At 40.4% G+C, this 19719-nt stretch overlaps 2 protein-coding genes across 12 annotated transcripts in view; both read right to left on the bottom strand.

The window, feature by feature from the left end:
• The window catches only part of LOC308087921 (H-2 class II histocompatibility antigen, E-S beta chain-like), an 89970-nt gene that overhangs the window by 68943 nt on the left and 1308 nt on the right, over window positions 1-19719 (bottom strand). For 4 of the 11 annotated variants that reach the window (XR_013933373.1, XR_013933374.1, XR_013933375.1 and 1 more), the window contains exons 3-8: window positions 19389-19661; window positions 17143-17359; window positions 15427-15494; window positions 7258-7371; window positions 6791-6850; window positions 4628-5966 (exon numbers count right to left, since the gene is read on the bottom strand). Coding sequence is in view for 2 of the 11 variants with exons in the window: in XM_080432171.1 (XP_080288297.1) it covers window positions 6810-6850; window positions 7258-7371; window positions 15427-15494; window positions 17143-17359; window positions 19389-19661 (713 nt within the window). In the remaining 9 variants the exon portion in view is untranslated. Of the gene's footprint in view, window positions 1-2843; window positions 5967-6790; window positions 6851-7257; window positions 7372-15426; window positions 15495-17142; window positions 17360-19388; window positions 19662-19719 lie in introns of those variants that run through there. The other 7 variants (XR_013933372.1, XM_080432171.1, XR_013933377.1 and 4 more) reach the window with 6 other exon arrangements.
• On the bottom strand, window positions 10458-14829 carry LOC308088255 (piggyBac transposable element-derived protein 4-like; the record flags this gene model as incomplete). Its single annotated transcript, XM_080432659.1, has 6 exons — window positions 14171-14829; window positions 13163-13291; window positions 12699-12803; window positions 12511-12573; window positions 12292-12366; window positions 10458-12142 (listed from the first exon to the last, which is right to left on the bottom strand). The coding sequence occupies exons 1-6, from the start codon at window positions 14571-14573 to the stop codon at window positions 10458-10460; spliced, it is 2460 nt and encodes an 819-aa protein (XP_080288785.1). The 5' UTR covers window positions 14574-14829.

Here is a 19719-nt window from a genome sequence, read left to right as displayed (position 1 = left end):
CCAGCTTTTGGAATGTGTGACCGTTTAATCTGCATGCACGCACGCACGCACACACACACACACACACACACACACACACACACACACACACACACACACACACACACACGTAGCTTTACCTAAAATCTACGAGGCAGGGTCTTCTTGGCTATGTGAGGTACTCCTACTGGTGCATGAGGACTTACTCTGAACACAGGAGGTCCATGTTCCTCACAGTAAACTAAACACAACTCCTCACATTGATCACAGACCAGACAGACAGACAGACAGACAGACAGACAGACAGACAGACAGACAGACAGACAGACAGACAGACAGGTGAACAGTGTTGTAAAGAATGAATGTGATATATAACTTAAACATTGTTAAAAGTATTAAAGCACAGAGTGACAGAACAACAACAACAACAGCGATGGAACGATAATATGAGAGACACAAACACAGAGAAAATGCAGAATGAGCGAAAGAGAGAGAGGAAGAAAGACTATCTAAACAGATGCTAGGTTGCCTGGCATCCTATAGTTTCAATGTATAGATTATTATTTTGACAGGATATTGGTTAGACTGATGCTATAGGTTCTTGGTTTACCTGTGATGGTAGTTTACTGAGGCCCTACACTGTCTCTCTGCATTTGGGGCCCTATTTTTGCCAGTGCCTTACCCACTATCCCTAAACTTCTGTGGATTGCTTTACTATTTTCAAATAGCCAATCTACAAGCGCACAAGGTGTCGATGTAAATCGTCTAGTTGAACTATTTGAAAATGTTTTTAAAAATAGTAAAGAAATGGCAAAGAAGTTAAGGGATAATCTGGGTAAGTCACTGGCGAAAATGGGGCCCTTGATGTGTTTACCACACACACACACACACACACACACACACACACACAGACAGACAGACAGACAGACAGACAGACAGACAGACAGACAGACAAAGGTGTTAACATTCAAAGAGCTCATTCTAATTTAGGCTCAAGTTTGTCTAAAGGTTTTGGATTTAAAACATGACTTATTATTTAGTTTATGAATAAATAACATAAAAGAAGGCACAGCTTGATGTGTCACTGGTGGTTTTAGATGCTCATTGGAAGATTCAGGACCTAAAAGAGCAAATGATTGGTTCCATATTTAATCATAATAATAGTATATGATAGAAATCACAGCTACAGTATATGTTTTAAGAAGATTGGCCTGGTTACAACACACTGGTCAATGTTTTAACAATTACCATGTGAGAATAAAGATCTTTAATATATTGTGTCTTGGACTTTGGTTTTGAAAGTGACTTGTCACAAACAATGCTGTGACAATCTTTAATGTGCGTAACCACTCAATCACTCATTTAATTTTTTCTTCCCTGGGCTATCAGTTGCATTTTAGAGCTGAATTATTAGGTCCCTCAGAGTATTTGCCAGTGTCGGCCAAGCGGGCCATCTCAGCCAAAGTGTCACGTTGTCAGAAACTGCAAGGTTAATTTCCCCTCCGCTCCACAAGGAGGCACCACAATGGGGTTCAGTGGTACCTGTGGTGGTGACCTCACTTCCTCCCACTATAAAAGCAGGACTGGATTCCCGTTCTCTCCTTGTCCTTTGTCTCCAAACACATGCGGCCGGCCTGTGTGTTTGCCGTGTGCTGCTGATGTACTGATGTTTACCATGCGTCTGTTAAAGCTGCTATAATGTAAGTTCCAGTGTTTTACTTCTAGTGATGTGGATTATATTTAAGAATTGATGAACTTGAGTTATATGGATATTTAGATGTGTTTAATATTATGAAGTAAATACTTGGCCAATTATTATTTTGATATACAATACCTCAATGTACAATATGATTTAAAGGCCATATCCATGTTTGATATTTTATCTGGCATGATATTATAATTTGTTTCTTTGTGTCTTTGTTTAGAACCGTGGCAATCATCATGAAACCCAATGTCAACACTATACATCATTATCCGGCTAAATAAACTGGATATTTGATTGCAACCTTTTGTTTCCTGGTGGTTTGTGGCTCCAGTTTGAACTTTAAATCCTAACACACGTAATAATGAAGATAGGCTATGATGCCTTAATGTCACTGCGGAGGCAAAACTAGACAATCTCAAAATAGTTGATCTACAAGCTCACAACGCTTCACGATGCGACGCGTTGTGAGCTTGTAGATATGCTATTTTATTTTATTTGAAATAAAATGTGCAATATTTGGAAGATTTTTTTAAACATTCTAACACAAATCTGGTACGGGGCTCCAGCTGGCACAAAACATTTTCAGATGGGGGGTTATAGGGACAAATTGGCCTACATTAATTTGGGGGTCCATGACATGAAAATATTTGAGATTCACCAGTTAAAATAATTTAAAAATTGTGAAGCAAGCCCACATTCGCTTAAAATAAGCGGACATAGCAACACTGTTCAGTACGGTGAAGGTGAAGTTGGATGTTTCATTTCCTGTTGCCTTTTATGTTGTGAAATGGGGAGTGGAACAATGCAAATGAACTTCTCGGGAACGCTCTTGACGTTTGACCAGCTGGCAGCCATCTTGACATACACCTGTGATCCGCATGTTTGAGGCATCTACACACCCCTTTGTGAATTGCACATAAGTTTGTGCTTACAGAAAATACACTTTTCCTTTAGGTACTATATTTACGACCAGCTTAATGAATCTGGGCCCATCTTGAACCCTGCCTTCAGGTACGACATGGAAAGGACACATCGTTCAGCACACCTGGGGAAAAACACATTTGGTGAATGTGGAGGTTGGCTTCTCTTGTATTTTCTCTTAACAGACAGTTAAGAGAAAATGCTGTATGAGTGAAATGTAAGAAAATATGAGGCCCAATTATGTTTCTCATTCCTTTATTGATATTGTGACATTCCATTCAAACCAAGCAAATTAAAGCCAAAATCTAACATCTGAACTTCAAACCATTCATGATCAGGGGTGCAGATCCCAGGGGGGAAGGAGGGGACATGTCTGACATGTTCCTCCAATAAAGTATCTCTAAATAAATGATATAATTTTAAATCTATATTTAATAGAAGCTGATTCCACTTTTGAAATCATTCTCACATACAGTAAACACAATACTTTGTGAAGGTTTTGTTTTTGCTACCCGTGTGTCCTGATCAATAACTGCCAAATAAATGAATCCACAAGCTTCATCATCATCTTCATCACTTGTCCACAGAGCTGTTAACTAGTTTAATGAGTGAAGTTCAGCCAATATGAACGGATAGAAACACAACAGTGGAGCTGAAAAACGGAAAGATAAATAATACTGACCAAGGAATATCTAAACTGTCTGAAATAGACACATATTTTGTTCTTTATTTTAGTAAAGTTTGCACAACCTTTCTGTTATTAACTCTCATCGTGTCACTTTCACAACGCAGAGTGCTCATTCTCCTAATTAACGTAATTAAAATGAATAATTAAAACCTCATGGGAATTCAAATACATTTATTGGACTATTTATTTTTAGTTATGCTGCAGGACCACATTGGAAACGAGTGTTTCATTACGTTTTAATGTGTTATCCTAGGTTTAAGTTGTGTTGTGATTTTGCTCGTATATCTTTTACCCAAATCAAATCAAATCTCAAATGATGTGAATTAATGTGAAAGAGGCATGTTAATGTGTTTGTTATTAAGTCATGTGATGTCAACCTATAATGGATTATTTACATCATAACATAACATTATAGTTTGTTTCATGCATTGAACATGGATTTGGTGTTTTGCTTTTTTATACCAAATGTCAGACAAACTGTAATCATTGTGACCATTATTAGTTAGTTTAAAATCCTAGCATTAGCTCTATGTTGGTGATATTATTGATGAGAAGATTCCTTGTTTGTGGTTCCCTCCTAAGTTGTAATGAGATCTGCTCCCCTGCTCATGATTACATATTGTAAAGGATTACATAATGATTACATATAAATCATTACTTAATTTAAATGATTGCATGCCATCAGTGATTCCCATTAATTTCATAGTCTCCATTGTCTAATTTGGGTGGACCCGGGTCCACCCATCACCTCAGACCACCCTACTGGGTCCAGGTCCACCCATCACCTCAGACCACCCTACTGGGTCCAGGTCCACCCATCACCTCAAACCACCCTAGAGGGTTTAGGTCCACCCATCACCTCAGACCACCCTACTGGGTCCAGGTCCACCCATCACCTCAAACCACCCTAGAGGGTCTAGGTCCACCCATGTCATAATGATCATAACACATTATAAATGATTACAGAATAAATGACTTATGGTCAATTATAAAATAATAAAACCTTTTTCACAAACATGGCTGACTGACTTCCATTCAGATGGATATTAATATTAATGTTATGAAGAACTGTGATTGTATGTGTGATCATTTATTTAATGTTTCAATATAGTGTAGAACTGAAATATTATGTTTGTGTTTTCTGACGACAGAAACTATACAAAGTAATTTGATGAACCGCCCACACTAATTGGGACTCCCTCTTCCTTTGGTGTGGCGCCCAGGTGGCGCCTAAACCCTGACCTTTAACCTCACAAAAACTATTCCTAAACCATAACCCTAACCTCACAAACACTATGCCTAAACCCAACCTTAACCTTAACCCTATCCCTAACCATAACCCTCACCCTAACCTCACAAACACTATGCCTAAACCCAACCTTAACCCTAACCATAACCATAACCCTGACCTTAACCTCACAAAAACTATGCCTAAACCTAACCCTAACCCCAACCTTTAACTTCACAAACACTGGCCCACATTTATCAATGGAGCGTAAAAGACGGCTTATATTTTTCCATACATTCGGCCGTACACCAACGTCAAAGTCACATTTATGAAGCGAGCCTATACAGCCAATCCTAGCGTACATTTGGTCAGAGCTTTGATAAATCTCACGTCTGAAAACGAGCGTCATTTAAATAACACGCCCTTAAATATTCTCGAAACGCCCCGATTTTACGACATGAAGAACCAGCAGAATACGACCAAAGAAAGCATGAAAAGCCAATAAAATAAAGCAATCATGTAGGCTATTCCCCATGAGTCTCGGGCGGGCTGCAGTGATCCCGTGCCGCCACGTTAGATAGCCTGCGCTCGGCAAAGGTTACTTTGGAGCGTCGGGTTTATCTCCTTAACCCAGCCAGGTTGTAGCCTACATAACTCCATATCATAGGACACGCTACTGTAAGTTTGTAGACCTCACTGTCCATGAAAAGATGGTCGGTAGTCCCGACTCCCGAAAATGCTCTTGCAAAAGCGCTCGTATATTTTGAAAATATCAGATCTACAAGCTCACAACGCGTCGCGATGCGACGCTTGTGAGCTTGTAGATCTGCTATTTTCCATGCTGCCAGATCTGCAATCTTATCTGAATGACTGTTAAGCAGTTTGTTTAAATTATTATATAAAATGATATATTTTCACAGGGATTATTTATTAGTGTGTTAGATACATTTTGGAGTGGATACATATGTTCAGATGCTTGTCAGACGGTCAGAGAATGCTGCTCTGCATGTCTACAATGGAACAAACGGGTGCAGCCAAAGTCTACAACTGCTCCCGAGCAGACGTGAGATTGGAGCGTGCGGTACGGTAAAGGCAACGTCAGGATATATTGATAAATGCCGAAAGTTGCGGTGATCTCGCCGTACGCCCATTATTTGGTCTGCACCGCGTTGATAAATGAGGGCCACTATGCCTAAACCTAACCTTAACCCCAACAATAACCTCACAGAAACTATGCCTATATAAACCTAACCTTAACCTTAACACTAACCTTTAAATTCACAAAAACTATGCCTAAACCTAACCTTAACCCTAAAAGGTTGATGATGTCATCATTGTGCTGCTGTTACGACTATTTAAAAGCTGAATGGACACACATGTATTTCTTCCTCTCGACCAGGGAGCAGCGATGACTCTCTGCTTCTCTGAGAACACACCCAGGTGTTCTGTGAAAAGACAATAAACCAATAAGAATCAGAATATTAACTGTGTGAACATGTTAACACTTTAGAATAACCTTCCCTTATAATAGCAAATGAATCATTCATAAATTATTAGTTTAGTTTATAATTAGTAAATGATGTGTTATTCATAACGTGTTAAACAGTCGGTTAATGATTTAAAACTATGCTATAAATAGTTAATAGATCATGAACAAGTTATTAGTAAACTACTTAAAAACCTGACCTCCCAGCACCCTCCCTGCAACTACAGTAACCATCAAAGTAGAAACAACTCAGTCCATTCAAACAACATTTGACCAATACTTTGTCAATAGTGTATCTTAGTAGGAAGGGCAGCTCAGTTGGTAGAACACTCTCCTTTGGACCACAAGGTTCGGTCTTTGATCCTGTTAGTGATGGAATGATCAGTGTTTTCAATGAACTGAATCATTGGTTTCAGTTCACTGAAATGTTGTGTTCAAATGATTGGTTGGTTCGGTTCAGAGTTTGGCTGCATTGTGTCGTCTCTTCACTGAACTGAACTACACAGTTCACCAAGAGGACCCCCCCCCCCCCATCTGACCACATTGTCATCAGTGTTGTCTGATACAACATATCATTTGATTATTAAATTTGATTATTATTAGAAATTAAGCAGAAGACACATGATAATGTGAATTCACACAACCGGGGTGGTTTACCAGGCTAGTTGTTTCACTTCTTACACAAGCATGTTGTTTTGTGTATGTTTTCTAGTTTTATACACTTTTATACATTAAAACTGTATGAATGTATAAAAAAGTTTAGTAAAAAGAAAGGAAGTGAACCTGGGTGTGTGGGAGGAGTCTAAAGATTCTCATCATTGGTTGTCGGCACCAGAATACGACCTGATAGAAGAAGAAGAGAGACAGTTAAAACAGACACACAAATAAATCATATGTACTGTATTGTGTGTATTTCTCCATAAAATGCATAAATGTACACACAACACAATAACATTCAGTCATCAGAACTAAAGTGAACGTTTAACTCTTATTTAAGACTAAATGTGACAAAATAGAACACACTTTGACCTCTAACTAGGTCATCTAAATTGGTCTAAACCGGTTAAGGTTTTAAACCGATATAAATCAGTTTAGGTTGTGGCTTAACATGTTTGTTTGTGTGTTTGCATTTCTGTGAGGGTTCCACATGTCATGTGATCCTCTGTTGATCTGACCTCATTTCTTCCACTGGTAGTAGATTCATTAATGAAACATGTTAATTAAACATGTACATTAAACATGCTAATCACCTCGTTTCTTCCACTGGAAGAAGATGAATCCAGACAGGAACAAGACCAGACCCAGAACCAGACCTGATGCTCCCATGGCCACCTTGTTCTTCACTGACTCTGGCATGGAGTCATCTGACAATACAAATATTATGTTCATTATATTATATTATATTATATAATTATATTATATTATATTATATTATATTATTACAGTAGATTGAAACACCTTGTTCTTCACTGACTCTGGCATGGAGTCATCTGACAATACAAATATTATATTATATTATATTATATTATATTATATTATATTATATTATATTATATTATATTATATTATTACAGTAGATTAAAACACCTTCTTCTTCACTGACTCTGACATGGAATCATCTGTGTCATTTTAGATTTGAGCTATAACCATTATTTTATACTTAGGCTATTGAAAAATATCAGATCTGCTATTTATGGGAAATAAAATGCAAATCTTTGAACATGAGACATTTGACAGTTACAAATGTTCACTTTAATTATATTCAAAGATTTGCACAAATTGTCACGATTTTTCAAAAATAGATCTACAAGCTCATATATAGCGCGACACTCTGTGCCGCGCTATGAGCTTGGTGATCTGCTATTTCTGAATATCCCAAAGTATAAAATAACTCTTTGACTGCCAGAGTTTTTCAGTAAAGTGCCAGCCCAGTGCCAGAGATTCTGAGCATTTTCCCCCATCTTTGAAGGCTCACAAAACATGTTGTGTTTTGACTAAAATTACACAAAATATCTCAAAAGAGAGGTGTGGCTGTCTACTTTACCCGGGGAAAAAAGTGAGTTGCTAGCATGTACGGTCCCTTACTTATCAGCAGTTGAGTAGAGCTTGGTTTCAGCAAAATCAGCCCTTTTCAAATGGAAACCTGAGATAACTGGCTTTTAGTAAAAGATGCTCTCTGGAGCAGAAATCTCTCTGTAGCCTTTTATTTTTCTCCTCCGTGGTATCAGATATGTGAACCTTAGTTGTTATCAAACTAATTACAAAAAAAAAAAAAAAAAAAAAAAGAGTTTTACATTCAAAGATCAGTTGTGAAGTGTCAGCCCAGTGCATCTTTCAGTGAACTAAATCTATTGCATATCTGTTTGTGTCACAAATACTATATATATATATATACAAACACACACACACACACACACACACACACACACACACACACTACAGTACTGTACATCAATGGCATGAAACAGTCTACAACATAGTAACATAGTAATTACAACATAGTAATTGGCAATATATATATATGGTGGTAATGATCTAGTGGTTATTATAAATCATAGCAGGGCCTGCAAAATAGTGTCCACAAAACCCAGGTAAAAAACTATGCATCACCATTTAGTTAGCCCGAAAATAGCCGATCTACAAGCTCACAACGCATCGCCTTGAACTTGTAGATCTGCCATCTTCAAAAGATTTGTATACATGACAGTTCTATTCAGTGAGCTGAGTAGTGTACCGAGTGGTACATTGCGTAAGTCATTCTTTACAGAGTTTTACATTCAAAGATCAGTTGTGAAGTGTCAGCCCAGTGCATCTTTCAGTGCACTAAATCTATTGCATATCTGTTTGTGTCACAAATACTATATATATACAAACACACACACACACACACACACACACACACACACACACACACACACACACACACACACACACACACACACACACACACACACACACACACACACACACACACACACACACACACACACACACACACACACACACCCCAATGGCTTGAAACAGTCTACAACATAGTAATTGGCAATATATATATATATGGTGGTAATGATGACATCTAGTGGTCATTATAAATCATAGCAGAGCCAGCAAAATAGTGTCTACAAAACATGCATCACCATTTAGTTAGCCCGAAAATAGCCGATCTACAAGCTCACAACGCATCGCCTTGAACTTGTAGATCTGCCATCTTCAAAAGATTTGTATACATGACAGTTCTATTCAGTGAGCTGAGTAGTGTACCGAGTGGTACATTGCATAAGTCATTTTTTACAGAGTTTTACATTCAAAGATCAGTTGTGAAGTGTCAGCCCAGTGCATCTTTCAGTGCACTAAATCTATTGCATATCTGTTTGTGTCACAAATACTATATATATATATATATAAACACACACTACATCAATGGCATGAAACAGTCTACAAAATAGCAATATATATATATATATATATGGTGGTAATGATGATATCTAGTGGTTATTATAAATCATAGCAGGGCCTACAAAATAGTGTCCACAAAACCCAGGTAAAAAACTATGCATCACCATTTAGTTCCCAGTATACATATAAAAAACAAAATACTATTCGAGGTTCAAGGTTTTACTTTATTATCTTTTGTACAGGTAATGCATACAACTTTTTTTCCCCCAAGAGACATTGCCTTCGCTGCAGACCCTGGACCCCAGCATTAGATTAGATTCCCTGTATCCCGAGAGAAGACAGACTATGCACCCAATGCACACAAAATGAAGTGGAAACCGAGCTACACTTCCTAACCGTCTGTCCATTGTACCAAGACATCAGAGACACATACTTCCCACAGATTACAACCACACACGGAGATTTTGAAAAAATGACCAATGACAAAAAACTCCCATATCTGCTGGGCGAAGTAACAATGTGCCAACACAGCAGCAAGATTCGTGAGTTGCTGTGATAGGAGAAGGATATCAAACGGAACACAACCACCCTAAAGACTAATCATTGTGTATATTCCGGCACTATACCTGCACCCAGTGATCTTGGTACATAGAAATTGATCTATTGAAGATTCTGACTTTCAAATGTACATATTTTTTGTTTTGATTGTATTGTTGTATTGTGCTTTCTGCTTTGGCAATGTAAACCAATAAAGCCATTTGAATTGAATTGAATTGAAAGTTCCCTGCACACACTTTCCTGGGGCTGTCAAATGAGCTGTCAGTCATGTGTCACAGTCAGAGACAAAACATTGTACTTTTACTCCACTACATCTCAGAGACAAGCATTGTATTATTTGAAAACTTTAGTTACTATTACTCAACCCTATATACACTTGGCTATTTGAAAATAGCCGATCTACAAGCTCACAACGCATCGCCTTGAACTCGTAGATCTGCCATCTTCAAAAGATTTGTATACATGACAGTTCTATTCAGTAGCGTACATGTTCTATTCAGTGAGCTGAGTAGTGTACCGAGTGGTACGTTGCGTAACACTCTCCCGGGTGCAGGGGCACTTTGCAGCGTTTGCAGAACCACCTCGTCTCGCTCCGGGCGCTGGATTTAATGCAAACCCTGCATCGCCTGCGTGGTCCCTTGCATTTGGGGGTGGGCGGGAGCTGTTCCAGTACATGGCCTGACAGGTTGGCCTCCATCCTGCACTGAGGGTCATGGAAGGGTACCCTTGGTGCCTCTGCATGTGGAGGAGGCGCGCGTGGAGGAGGGGCCCTCCTTTCTTCCTCACCAGCTGGTCTCGGCCTGGTCCATGACTTTATCACACTTTGCATGAACGAGAGAAGACATTTGAACTCGCCCTGTGGATGTTTGGCCCTATAGATGACAAACGCATTGAACATGGCAATCTCAAACAAATAGGCTACAAATTTGTTTGTCCACTTTTGGGACTTTCTGATAAACGGGTAGTAGGTAATGTTCTGGTCCAGTCTATCAACCCCGTTCATGGACTTATTGTATGAAACAATACAAGAGGGCTTCGATTTATCCACTTGCACACTCGGATCACCCTTCTTCTTGCCTCTCTGCCACACTGTGACGTTCTCCCGCTCGTTCTGATGGAAAGTGGAGACCATTCTTACGATGCTCTTGTCCCGCCACGCCAAGACCATCACCTTGTCGTTATGCCTTGCAACGACATCCCCAACTCCCAGGTCAGCATTAGTGAGCTGTCGGATGAATTCAGGTTCGCCTCGGTTCAGTCTCAGTGTACCACAGACATGGGTCTTGAGAGTTAGAAGTTTGTCACACATGCCTACAGAGTTATAAAAGTTGTCCATAAACAATCTGTGGCCAGAACCGGCTAAGCCATCTAAAAGGAAGACCACTGTGTCAACCAAGGGAATATATTGTCCGCAGTATGGCCTCATATTGAAGCAATATCCATTCTCAGAGTCGCACAGGATATATGATTTTATGCCATATTTCACAGGTTTCTGGGGATTGTACACTTTGAAATTGAGCCGCCCACGAAACAACAGTGTACCTTCGTCAATGGAAATGTTTTGGTGTGGTTGGTACATGTCTCGAAATTTGGAGACAACGAAATCCAAAACTGGGCGGATTTTGAACATCTTGTCTTTTTCACCATTTTCTGGTACAACAATGGGAATGGAATTGTCAATGAAATGCAGGAATCTCCAAATAAGCTGAAACCTGTTTCGACTCATGGCTTTGCTGAAAAAGGGGGTCGCTATGATTTCCTCTGTAGACCAGTACATCTCCAGCTCCGGCTTATGGACAACAGCAGTGAGAAAATGTAGACCTAAGAATGTTTTCAGTTCGAACAGGTCAATAGGTTTCCATGCGTGATGTCTTCCATGAGGGAGAATGGTTTTGATGGCTGTTATGCACTGTTCTGCGTACAGGTTTGTCTGAATGACAATATGTTCCAGGAGCACATCATTCAGGAAAAGCTCCAGGAAGTCCACTGGCTCCACAGAGTCAAGAGCAGCAGCAGCACCGCGAGGTCCAGGGTCTGCAGTGAAGGGAATGCGTCTTGGAAAGAAGTCATTGTTTTCCTCCTTCCATGGATCTGCAGCTGGAACTCCACTGTTTCCGCCACGTCCTGCACCTCTACTATGACCGGCCCTGCCACGAGCTGCACCTCTGCTCTGTTTACGACCTGTAAATTATAGGAATACATAATTACTATTTACAATACATATTTTTTCATTTGTGTGGTAAGTGATGGATAATTAGCTTGCTTCGAGTATAAATATAAACTGTCACAGTCACAGTTTGAACTATTCAGCACAAAAACCTTTTTCTTACCTCTCTTTACACTGCCAACAGGTGGTACGGTAGATGACTCCTCCTCCTCCCCCTCACCTCTGCTCCGTTTGCGACCTGTAAATTATAGGAAGACATAATTACTATTTACAATACATATTTTTTCATTTGTGTGGTAAATGTAAAAAAAGTATAAATATAAATACTATTGTCTGTCAGTGTCACAGTTTGAACTATTCAGCACAAAAAAGTTTTTCTTACCTTTCTTGCCCCTGCCCAGAGGTGGTACGGTACATGACTCCTCCTCCCCCTCCATCTCCCCTTCTGAAATAACAGGAGTAAAATATAAAACAGTTTGGTCATTATTTACACTTCCAGCATGTCTCAGGCTGGGTCCATATACTTACATAGACTTATGATGTAAATGCTAAAAGGTAAAATGATAATACCTCCGCCAACTGCAGCATCAGCCCTGACAGAGGCCCTGGCAGTAGACCTGGCAGTAGACCTGGCAGTAGACCTGGCACCAGCCAACTCCTCCTCCTCCTCATCATCTAAAACCACAGTGACATTTTGGTAGTTATAAATATGATCAAAATCATCATATGATTTTCACTCCCAGCATGTCTCAGGCTGGGTCCATGACTTATGATGTAAATGCTAAAAGGTAAAATGATAATACCTCCGCCAACTGCAGCATCAGCCCTGACAGAGGCCCTGCCACGAGCCCTGGCAGTAGCCATGGCACTGGCAGTAGACCTGGCACCAGCCAACTCCTCATCATCTAAAACCACAGTGACATTTTGGTAGTTATAAATATGATCAAAATCATCATATGATTTACACTCCCAGCATGTCTCAGGCTGGGTCCATGACTTATGATGTAAATGCTAAAAAGGTAAAATGATAATACCTCCACTACTGCCAACTCCAACACCAGCCCAGGCACCAGATCTGGTAGTAGCCCTTGAACTACTAGCCCTGGCACTAGCCCTGGCACTAGCCCGGGCAACAGCCAACTCCTCCTCCTCCTCCTCCTCATCTACAATTTACAATTTCACCATTTAGCAGATGCTCTTATTCCAAAGCTACTTACAATAAGCACACATCAAAAGATACAGTAGCCTACATAGGTTACCATGCATAGGTCACCACCCTTTGATGTACATCATCAAAGGTAAGTGAACATGCTTGTTGACAGAACCTCATGAAGATCTAAACATTGTTGTTGTTGTTGTTTTCATGACATGACCTTTTTTGTCAGGTCAGGTCTTTGATCTACTTTGTTGTTGACAGTAGTTCAAGCACATGCAGGGAGGGGGGCCCATGGCACCTGGTATATTCCCCCCTCCAAAAAAGCATTTTTATGGCCTGCTCAACATCCATGGCCCTGTTCATTTTTTCAGGGTAATGAAAACGTATTGCTTATTTTACTGTCCAATGACATGGGCCAAGCTATTATATATACATTTTGCTTTAGCATAGGACATCCAATGTACTATATTTCTGGTGTGAAACGGCATGAGGGACCCCCACAAAAAGACCATGCACCCAGGTCCATGTGACCCAGATCTATAACCGAACTTTTAGCAGATGCTGATGAACAATATATAAGGGATGAATGAATAAATAAACGCTTGCACACAGAGGGCTCCAACTTCGAGGTGTAATAAAACATAGCAGATCTACAAGCTCACAACGCGTCGCGTGTGAGCTTGTAGATCTGCTCACAAGGCGTCGCAAGCGACGCGTTGTAAGCTTGTAGATCTGCTATTTTCAAATTGTAGATTTTTATGCAACACACACACAGGATCGTTTTCTCTGGAGACCAGGCTACAGCGCCTGTGTGTGTAGGGTTTGAACATGAACAATATAAAGCAGATGAATGATAAGTAGGCCTATAAATGAATAAAGTTCTTACCACTGTCAAGGAAAGAACCTTTCCTCACTGGATCTGGTTCCTCTCGCATCGGACACCATTCATCCGCAGAATCCACGTCTGTGGCCAGTGTGGAGGTCTGTGAAGAATTGTACGGCGATTCAACGGCCTCTCTGCGGTGATCGGGGGGTACAATGGTGGTTCTGCTACTCCGACGTGGAGGTGTGTTGGTCCCAACACACACCGGTCCACTCTCGAGACGAACGTCATCCTCAGAGAGGTCGGAATCGGTCTCCGGTATAAGACTTTTTCTGTCGCAGAAATGCATAGTTTCCTCCAGGGTACACTGCCGCATGGAGACGTTAGCCGTGGCGGCGGCGGCCGACGAGCTACTGCTACGACCGGGGAGAGGACGTGGTTTGAGCTGCCTCTTAGCCCTCGGCATGGCTCTATCTACTAAATAAAACTAAACTACAAATAAACTATAAAAATACACTAAAGGCTACAATACAAAATACACTGATCTCCACCTCGCACCGCTCTCCTTCAAACTCCCTTCTCAGATCTCTTCTACATACACTAAACTAACTAAACAAATACTTTTTTTGTCTTTTTTTTTTTTTTTACAAACACAACAAACACAATCTGCTCTTCCCCTCCTCTTTCTGTCAACTCCCTTCACTATAAACTCAAATAAACTCACCGATCTGTCTTATCTCTCTCAAATTCTCTCTCTGTCTCCCAACTCTCTCTGTCTCAACTCTCTCCGTCTCTGCTCACTTCTCTCTGCTCAAAACACGTACCTACTCCCAACAGAGAACGCTGTTCCTGGGAGGCTTTTATGTGTTTTTGTTTTGATCACGTGATTTCTGGTTAACCGTTTGTGACCCAGACGAGTCAAAGACACCAAAAGATGCGGAAAGATGCCAGCTAGTTGAAGACCCCCGAACCCCCAAAACGCGTCAAACGCGTCAATGGCGTGGGTGGATTAAGTAGCAATTGACGCGTTTTCGAGTCAATGGCGTTCAAAGAGATAATGGTTAGAGCTCAAATATAAAATGACACAGATGCGTTCCAGGATTGAATGGGTTAAGTAAGTAAGTTGATGTGACAGAGACTTACCCCCCCCCCCCCCCCCCCAACCCTTGATGCTGAGTAAGATGATGTACCTCATCTAGACAAGACACTTTAAGTAGGTGAGGCTCCTGTCATGACCTTCTAATTAGAATGGTTACTTTTTGTTTTAATGTATTTGTATTGATTTTTACAGTAGATTACAGTAGATTACAGTAACTGACCCCAGTCCATCTTGATAGGCGCGGTCAGGCTGGGATGTTCCACCATGCATGTGATCTTCTCTCCTGATCTGTAACACGCACACGCACACGCACACACACACACACACACACACACACACACACACACACACGTTTTTCTGCTGATGATCCTCTTCAAAAAGCACAGCATGTTTTCTATCTGATGAGGATGATCAGTACCTACGCACAGGTGCCGCCTCTGCACCACGGTGCAGGGGGGGCACCACGGTGCAGAGGGGGGGGGGGGGGGAACCACGGTGTAGAGGGGGCACCACAGTGTAGAGGTGGGGGGGAACCACGGTGTAGAGGGGGCACCACAGTGTAGAGGTGGGGGGGAACCACGGTGTAGAGGGGGCACCACAGTGTAGAGGGGGGGGGAACCACGGTGGGGGCACCCAAAATGAGCCATGCCGCTCATCATAATAACTAAACGATTAACTATTATATTTAAATGTAAGATTAAAAACTACAATTGGCACCATAGCACTAGACCGTTATAGGCAATAAGATAAGCTTATACTGATATTTTCTCCGCCTAAAATAATCATGACGTGCGTGCGTCCTCAAGTTGAATGCGTGTCCATGTGGATCTGCTCAGAGCTGAAGCGGCCCCTCCTCCCCGCCCGGTCTGGCAGTGAGTGAGCAGCTGTTAATTAGCACTAACATTAGGACAGATTGTGAAAGTAGACGATCTACACGCTAAAACCATAGAGGTATAATATAACTAGAGGGCGGATTGCCCCGCCCCCAGCTATCATTTCAATGAATGTGCTCACTGGCGTTTTGAAGCACCCGGAAACCTGCCGGAAGTAGAATTATTGGTTCGATTTTGACCCCCCATAGAGTTATGAGCATGCGCACTAGTGTCCTTTTTGCGTTCTACGGCAGCCCGTGTGTCAAGGATTGAAAGCGAGATATTTATTAAATACACTCGAGATGCATATTTATATGTAAATGCATATGTATGTATAATATGTTTACATATTTATATGTATAAATATAAATATCTCTCAGTATGTTTTGCGCGTGCATGTATTTATCCCCGCCTGCAGTTCCAGCTTTGGCCACTGGGGTGGCAGCTTCAATGTTTCTCAGCAACTCTGGGGGCTTGGCTAAAACGTGCCGTGATTCGACACATGGATCCGTTGATCTTTGTTATTATTTAGTTTTTTGGTTTGACTATATTGACTATTTTTGTGTAGGAGCGTGAATGCCCCGCTGGGCTCTCCTCCGCTCTAGTGTTTATTGTGTATTCCACTATTCCCTCCACATTGCAGAAAAAAATAGGAAGGCAAGAGGCAGAAGAAACTTAGTAATGAGATATGCACGTTATAGCGTATTCCTGTGTGTGTATTCATGTATAGCACACTCGCTCGCGGGTCTCTGTGTGCGTTCGTCATGCTTGCACGACGACGAGCTTGCTGCGTAGTTGTGTGTGTGTGTGTGTGTGTGTGTGTGTGTGTGTGTGTGTGTGTGTGTGTGTGTGTGTGTGTGTGTGTGTGTGTGTGTGTGTGTGTGTGTGTGTGTGTGTGTGTGTGTCTTAATATTAGCCTACCAATTAATGGGCCATTTTTTTCAGCAAGTGATAACACTTGTTTTATTTTTAAAGAATATATGTATAGGTGTCTATTAGTATTTCTATGTATAGGTGTCTATTAGATGTGTATTTCTATGTATAGGTGTCTGTTAGGTGTGTACCTGGGTGTGTACTCCAGGTAGGAGTGGTACTGGTAGTACCAGTCTCCATCAGACAGCTCGTCAGTAGAGGAGAGACCAGAGGTCAAAGGTTCTTGACCTATCCACCAGGTCACCAGGATCACTTTAGGATAGAAGTCGTAGCTGCTGCACCTCAGCATGTGAGTGTGTTCACCACGACGAGGGGGAGTCTCTGACTTCAGTCTCACTTTGGGCTCCACTGGATAAATAAGATTATTATTATTATTATTATTATTATTATATAACCGTCATAGGAAAATGTCATTATCATTAATAATTGTACATCCAAATGAGATCCAAATGATCCAGAAAGCTGCAACACACTTGGTCTTCAACCAGCCAAAATATTCACGTTTCCCGGCTCTCCCCCAAAACACTGATGTTGGCCTACAAAGCAACCAAACGTATGACACCCCCATATCTTCAAACCTGATCCAACCCTACAACCCCTCACCCTCCACACGTCCTAGACTCTTCTCCCTTCTCTAAAACACCCTGGACAATGCTCCACACGTCCTAGACTCTTCTCCCTTCTCTAAAACACCCTGGACAACGCTCCACACGTCCCAGACTCTTCTCCCTTCTGGCTCCCAAACTGTGGAACAAACTCCCCATTGCAGTTAGAACCAGTGGTGTAAAGTAACTAAGTACATTTACTCAAGTACTGTACTTAAGTACAGTTTTGAGGTATTTTTACTTTAGTGGAGTATTTCCAATTTTTTGTACTTTTACTTCTACTCCACTACATCTCGGAGGCAAATATTGTACTTTTACTACAATTATTTGACCGCTTTAATTACTAGTTACTTTGTAGATTTAGATTATTACAAAACATACATTAACCACTTCAGCCCTATATACATTTCGGCCATTTGAAAATAGCAGATCTACAAGCTCAATGCTTCACGATGTGTCGCATTGTGAGCTTGTAGATCTATTTTTTTTAAATATTTTATACATTTGAAAACTTGTGAAATGGGACATTCTGCGTAATGAGTACTTTCTACTTTTGGTACTTTAAGTACATTTTGACACCAATACTTTTGTACTTTTACTCAAGTAAATTTTGAATTCCGGACTTTTACTTGTAACAGAGTATTTCTAGATTGCAGTATTGACACTTTACTTAAGTAAAACATGTGGAGTACTTTTTCCACCACTGGTTAGAATTGCAAACTCACTCCCAATCTTCCACCATAATCTGAAGACTCTCCTCTTCAGACTCCACCTCAGCCTGTAGCACTAGACCTAGCCTTGATGACCTTACAGTCTTCTGCAAATCTTAACATGTATTTTAGATAGCATGTTATGTAGACAGATGCCAGGTTCATTGTAGACCTGGCATCCTATAGTTTAGATAGTTTCAATGCACATATTATTTATTTGTTTGATATTATACTGTTTAGACTGATGATAGGTTCTTGGTTTACCTATGATCCTAGATTACTATTTCTATGCATTTGATGTATTACCTTGTATTTTCCTTGCTTACTGTAAATCTCTCTGGATTAAGAGCATCTGATAAATGACTGCATTGTAAATTGTAACTGTAAATGTCAGTGTTTGGCCACCAGATGGCGCCAGAGAACAACATTTCATAGAGTACTGTAGATCGTACAATAGTCTACAGTTTTCTACAACGTAGAATGCATTTATATAATATAATTTAAACATATTAAATAATTCAAAGTTACACAGTGATTTACATAAACAACAATAAACCAAGCAATATCATTGTATGAAGATGATATTGCTTAATAAACAAACAAAACAATACACATAGAATATTATTAAAGTGATTACAAACAAACAAAACAAACTAGTAAAGAAAATAATTAAAATATAAAATCAGGAGGTGAAATGAAGTGTATAGAGATGTGTTTTAGCCTGCATGGTTCTTTTTAAAGTTAATTTAAAAACATTAATCCTGGTGTCTCTAGGCAGGTCATTATATGTGGGTGAAAACACACAGATAGATCTATATGTTTCATTTATACTCGGTGTACGATGGTGAGCTTGTAGATCTGCTATTTCCACTGTGTGACAGCCTGTTAGGATACAGTATAAATCAAGAGGATCTGAAATGTTTCTCAGAAGATAAAGAAATATGTAATAATTATTATCAGATCAATATTAACACCATTAATCATCTCTGAATAGAATCATGTGATTTCATGTTATAGTTTATGAGGTGATGAGTGTTGAGTGCTGCTCTGAGATCAGCTCACCTCTCTTGTTCAGAACAGCGGAGTAGTAGCCCTCAATGTTGGGTTTGCAGCGTCCCTCTCGTGCTGCTCTCACCACACGCAGTTGTGTAGGATCTTTATTGAGACGCTCTGCGTTCTTCACACCAAACTCAGTGTATCCAACAAACTGATCTACTCTACTGTCCCACCTGAGCAGCTCATCACCATCGAAATTCCATGAGTATATGTACTGTATGTCCTTCAGCTCACTGGAGTTGAACACACAGCGGTCAGCCTGATAGAACACATATCCATCTGGAAATAGACAATTAAAAATGTCATTAATGTTCAGTTTTATTATCATCTGTATTAT

This window comes from Gymnoscopelus braueri, assembly GCF_963280865.1.
Source record: "Gymnoscopelus braueri genome assembly, chromosome: 7".
Lineage (NCBI taxonomy): Eukaryota > Metazoa > Chordata > Actinopteri > Myctophiformes > Myctophidae > Gymnoscopelus > Gymnoscopelus braueri.
This window is presented reverse-complemented; position numbering and strand designations above follow the sequence as displayed.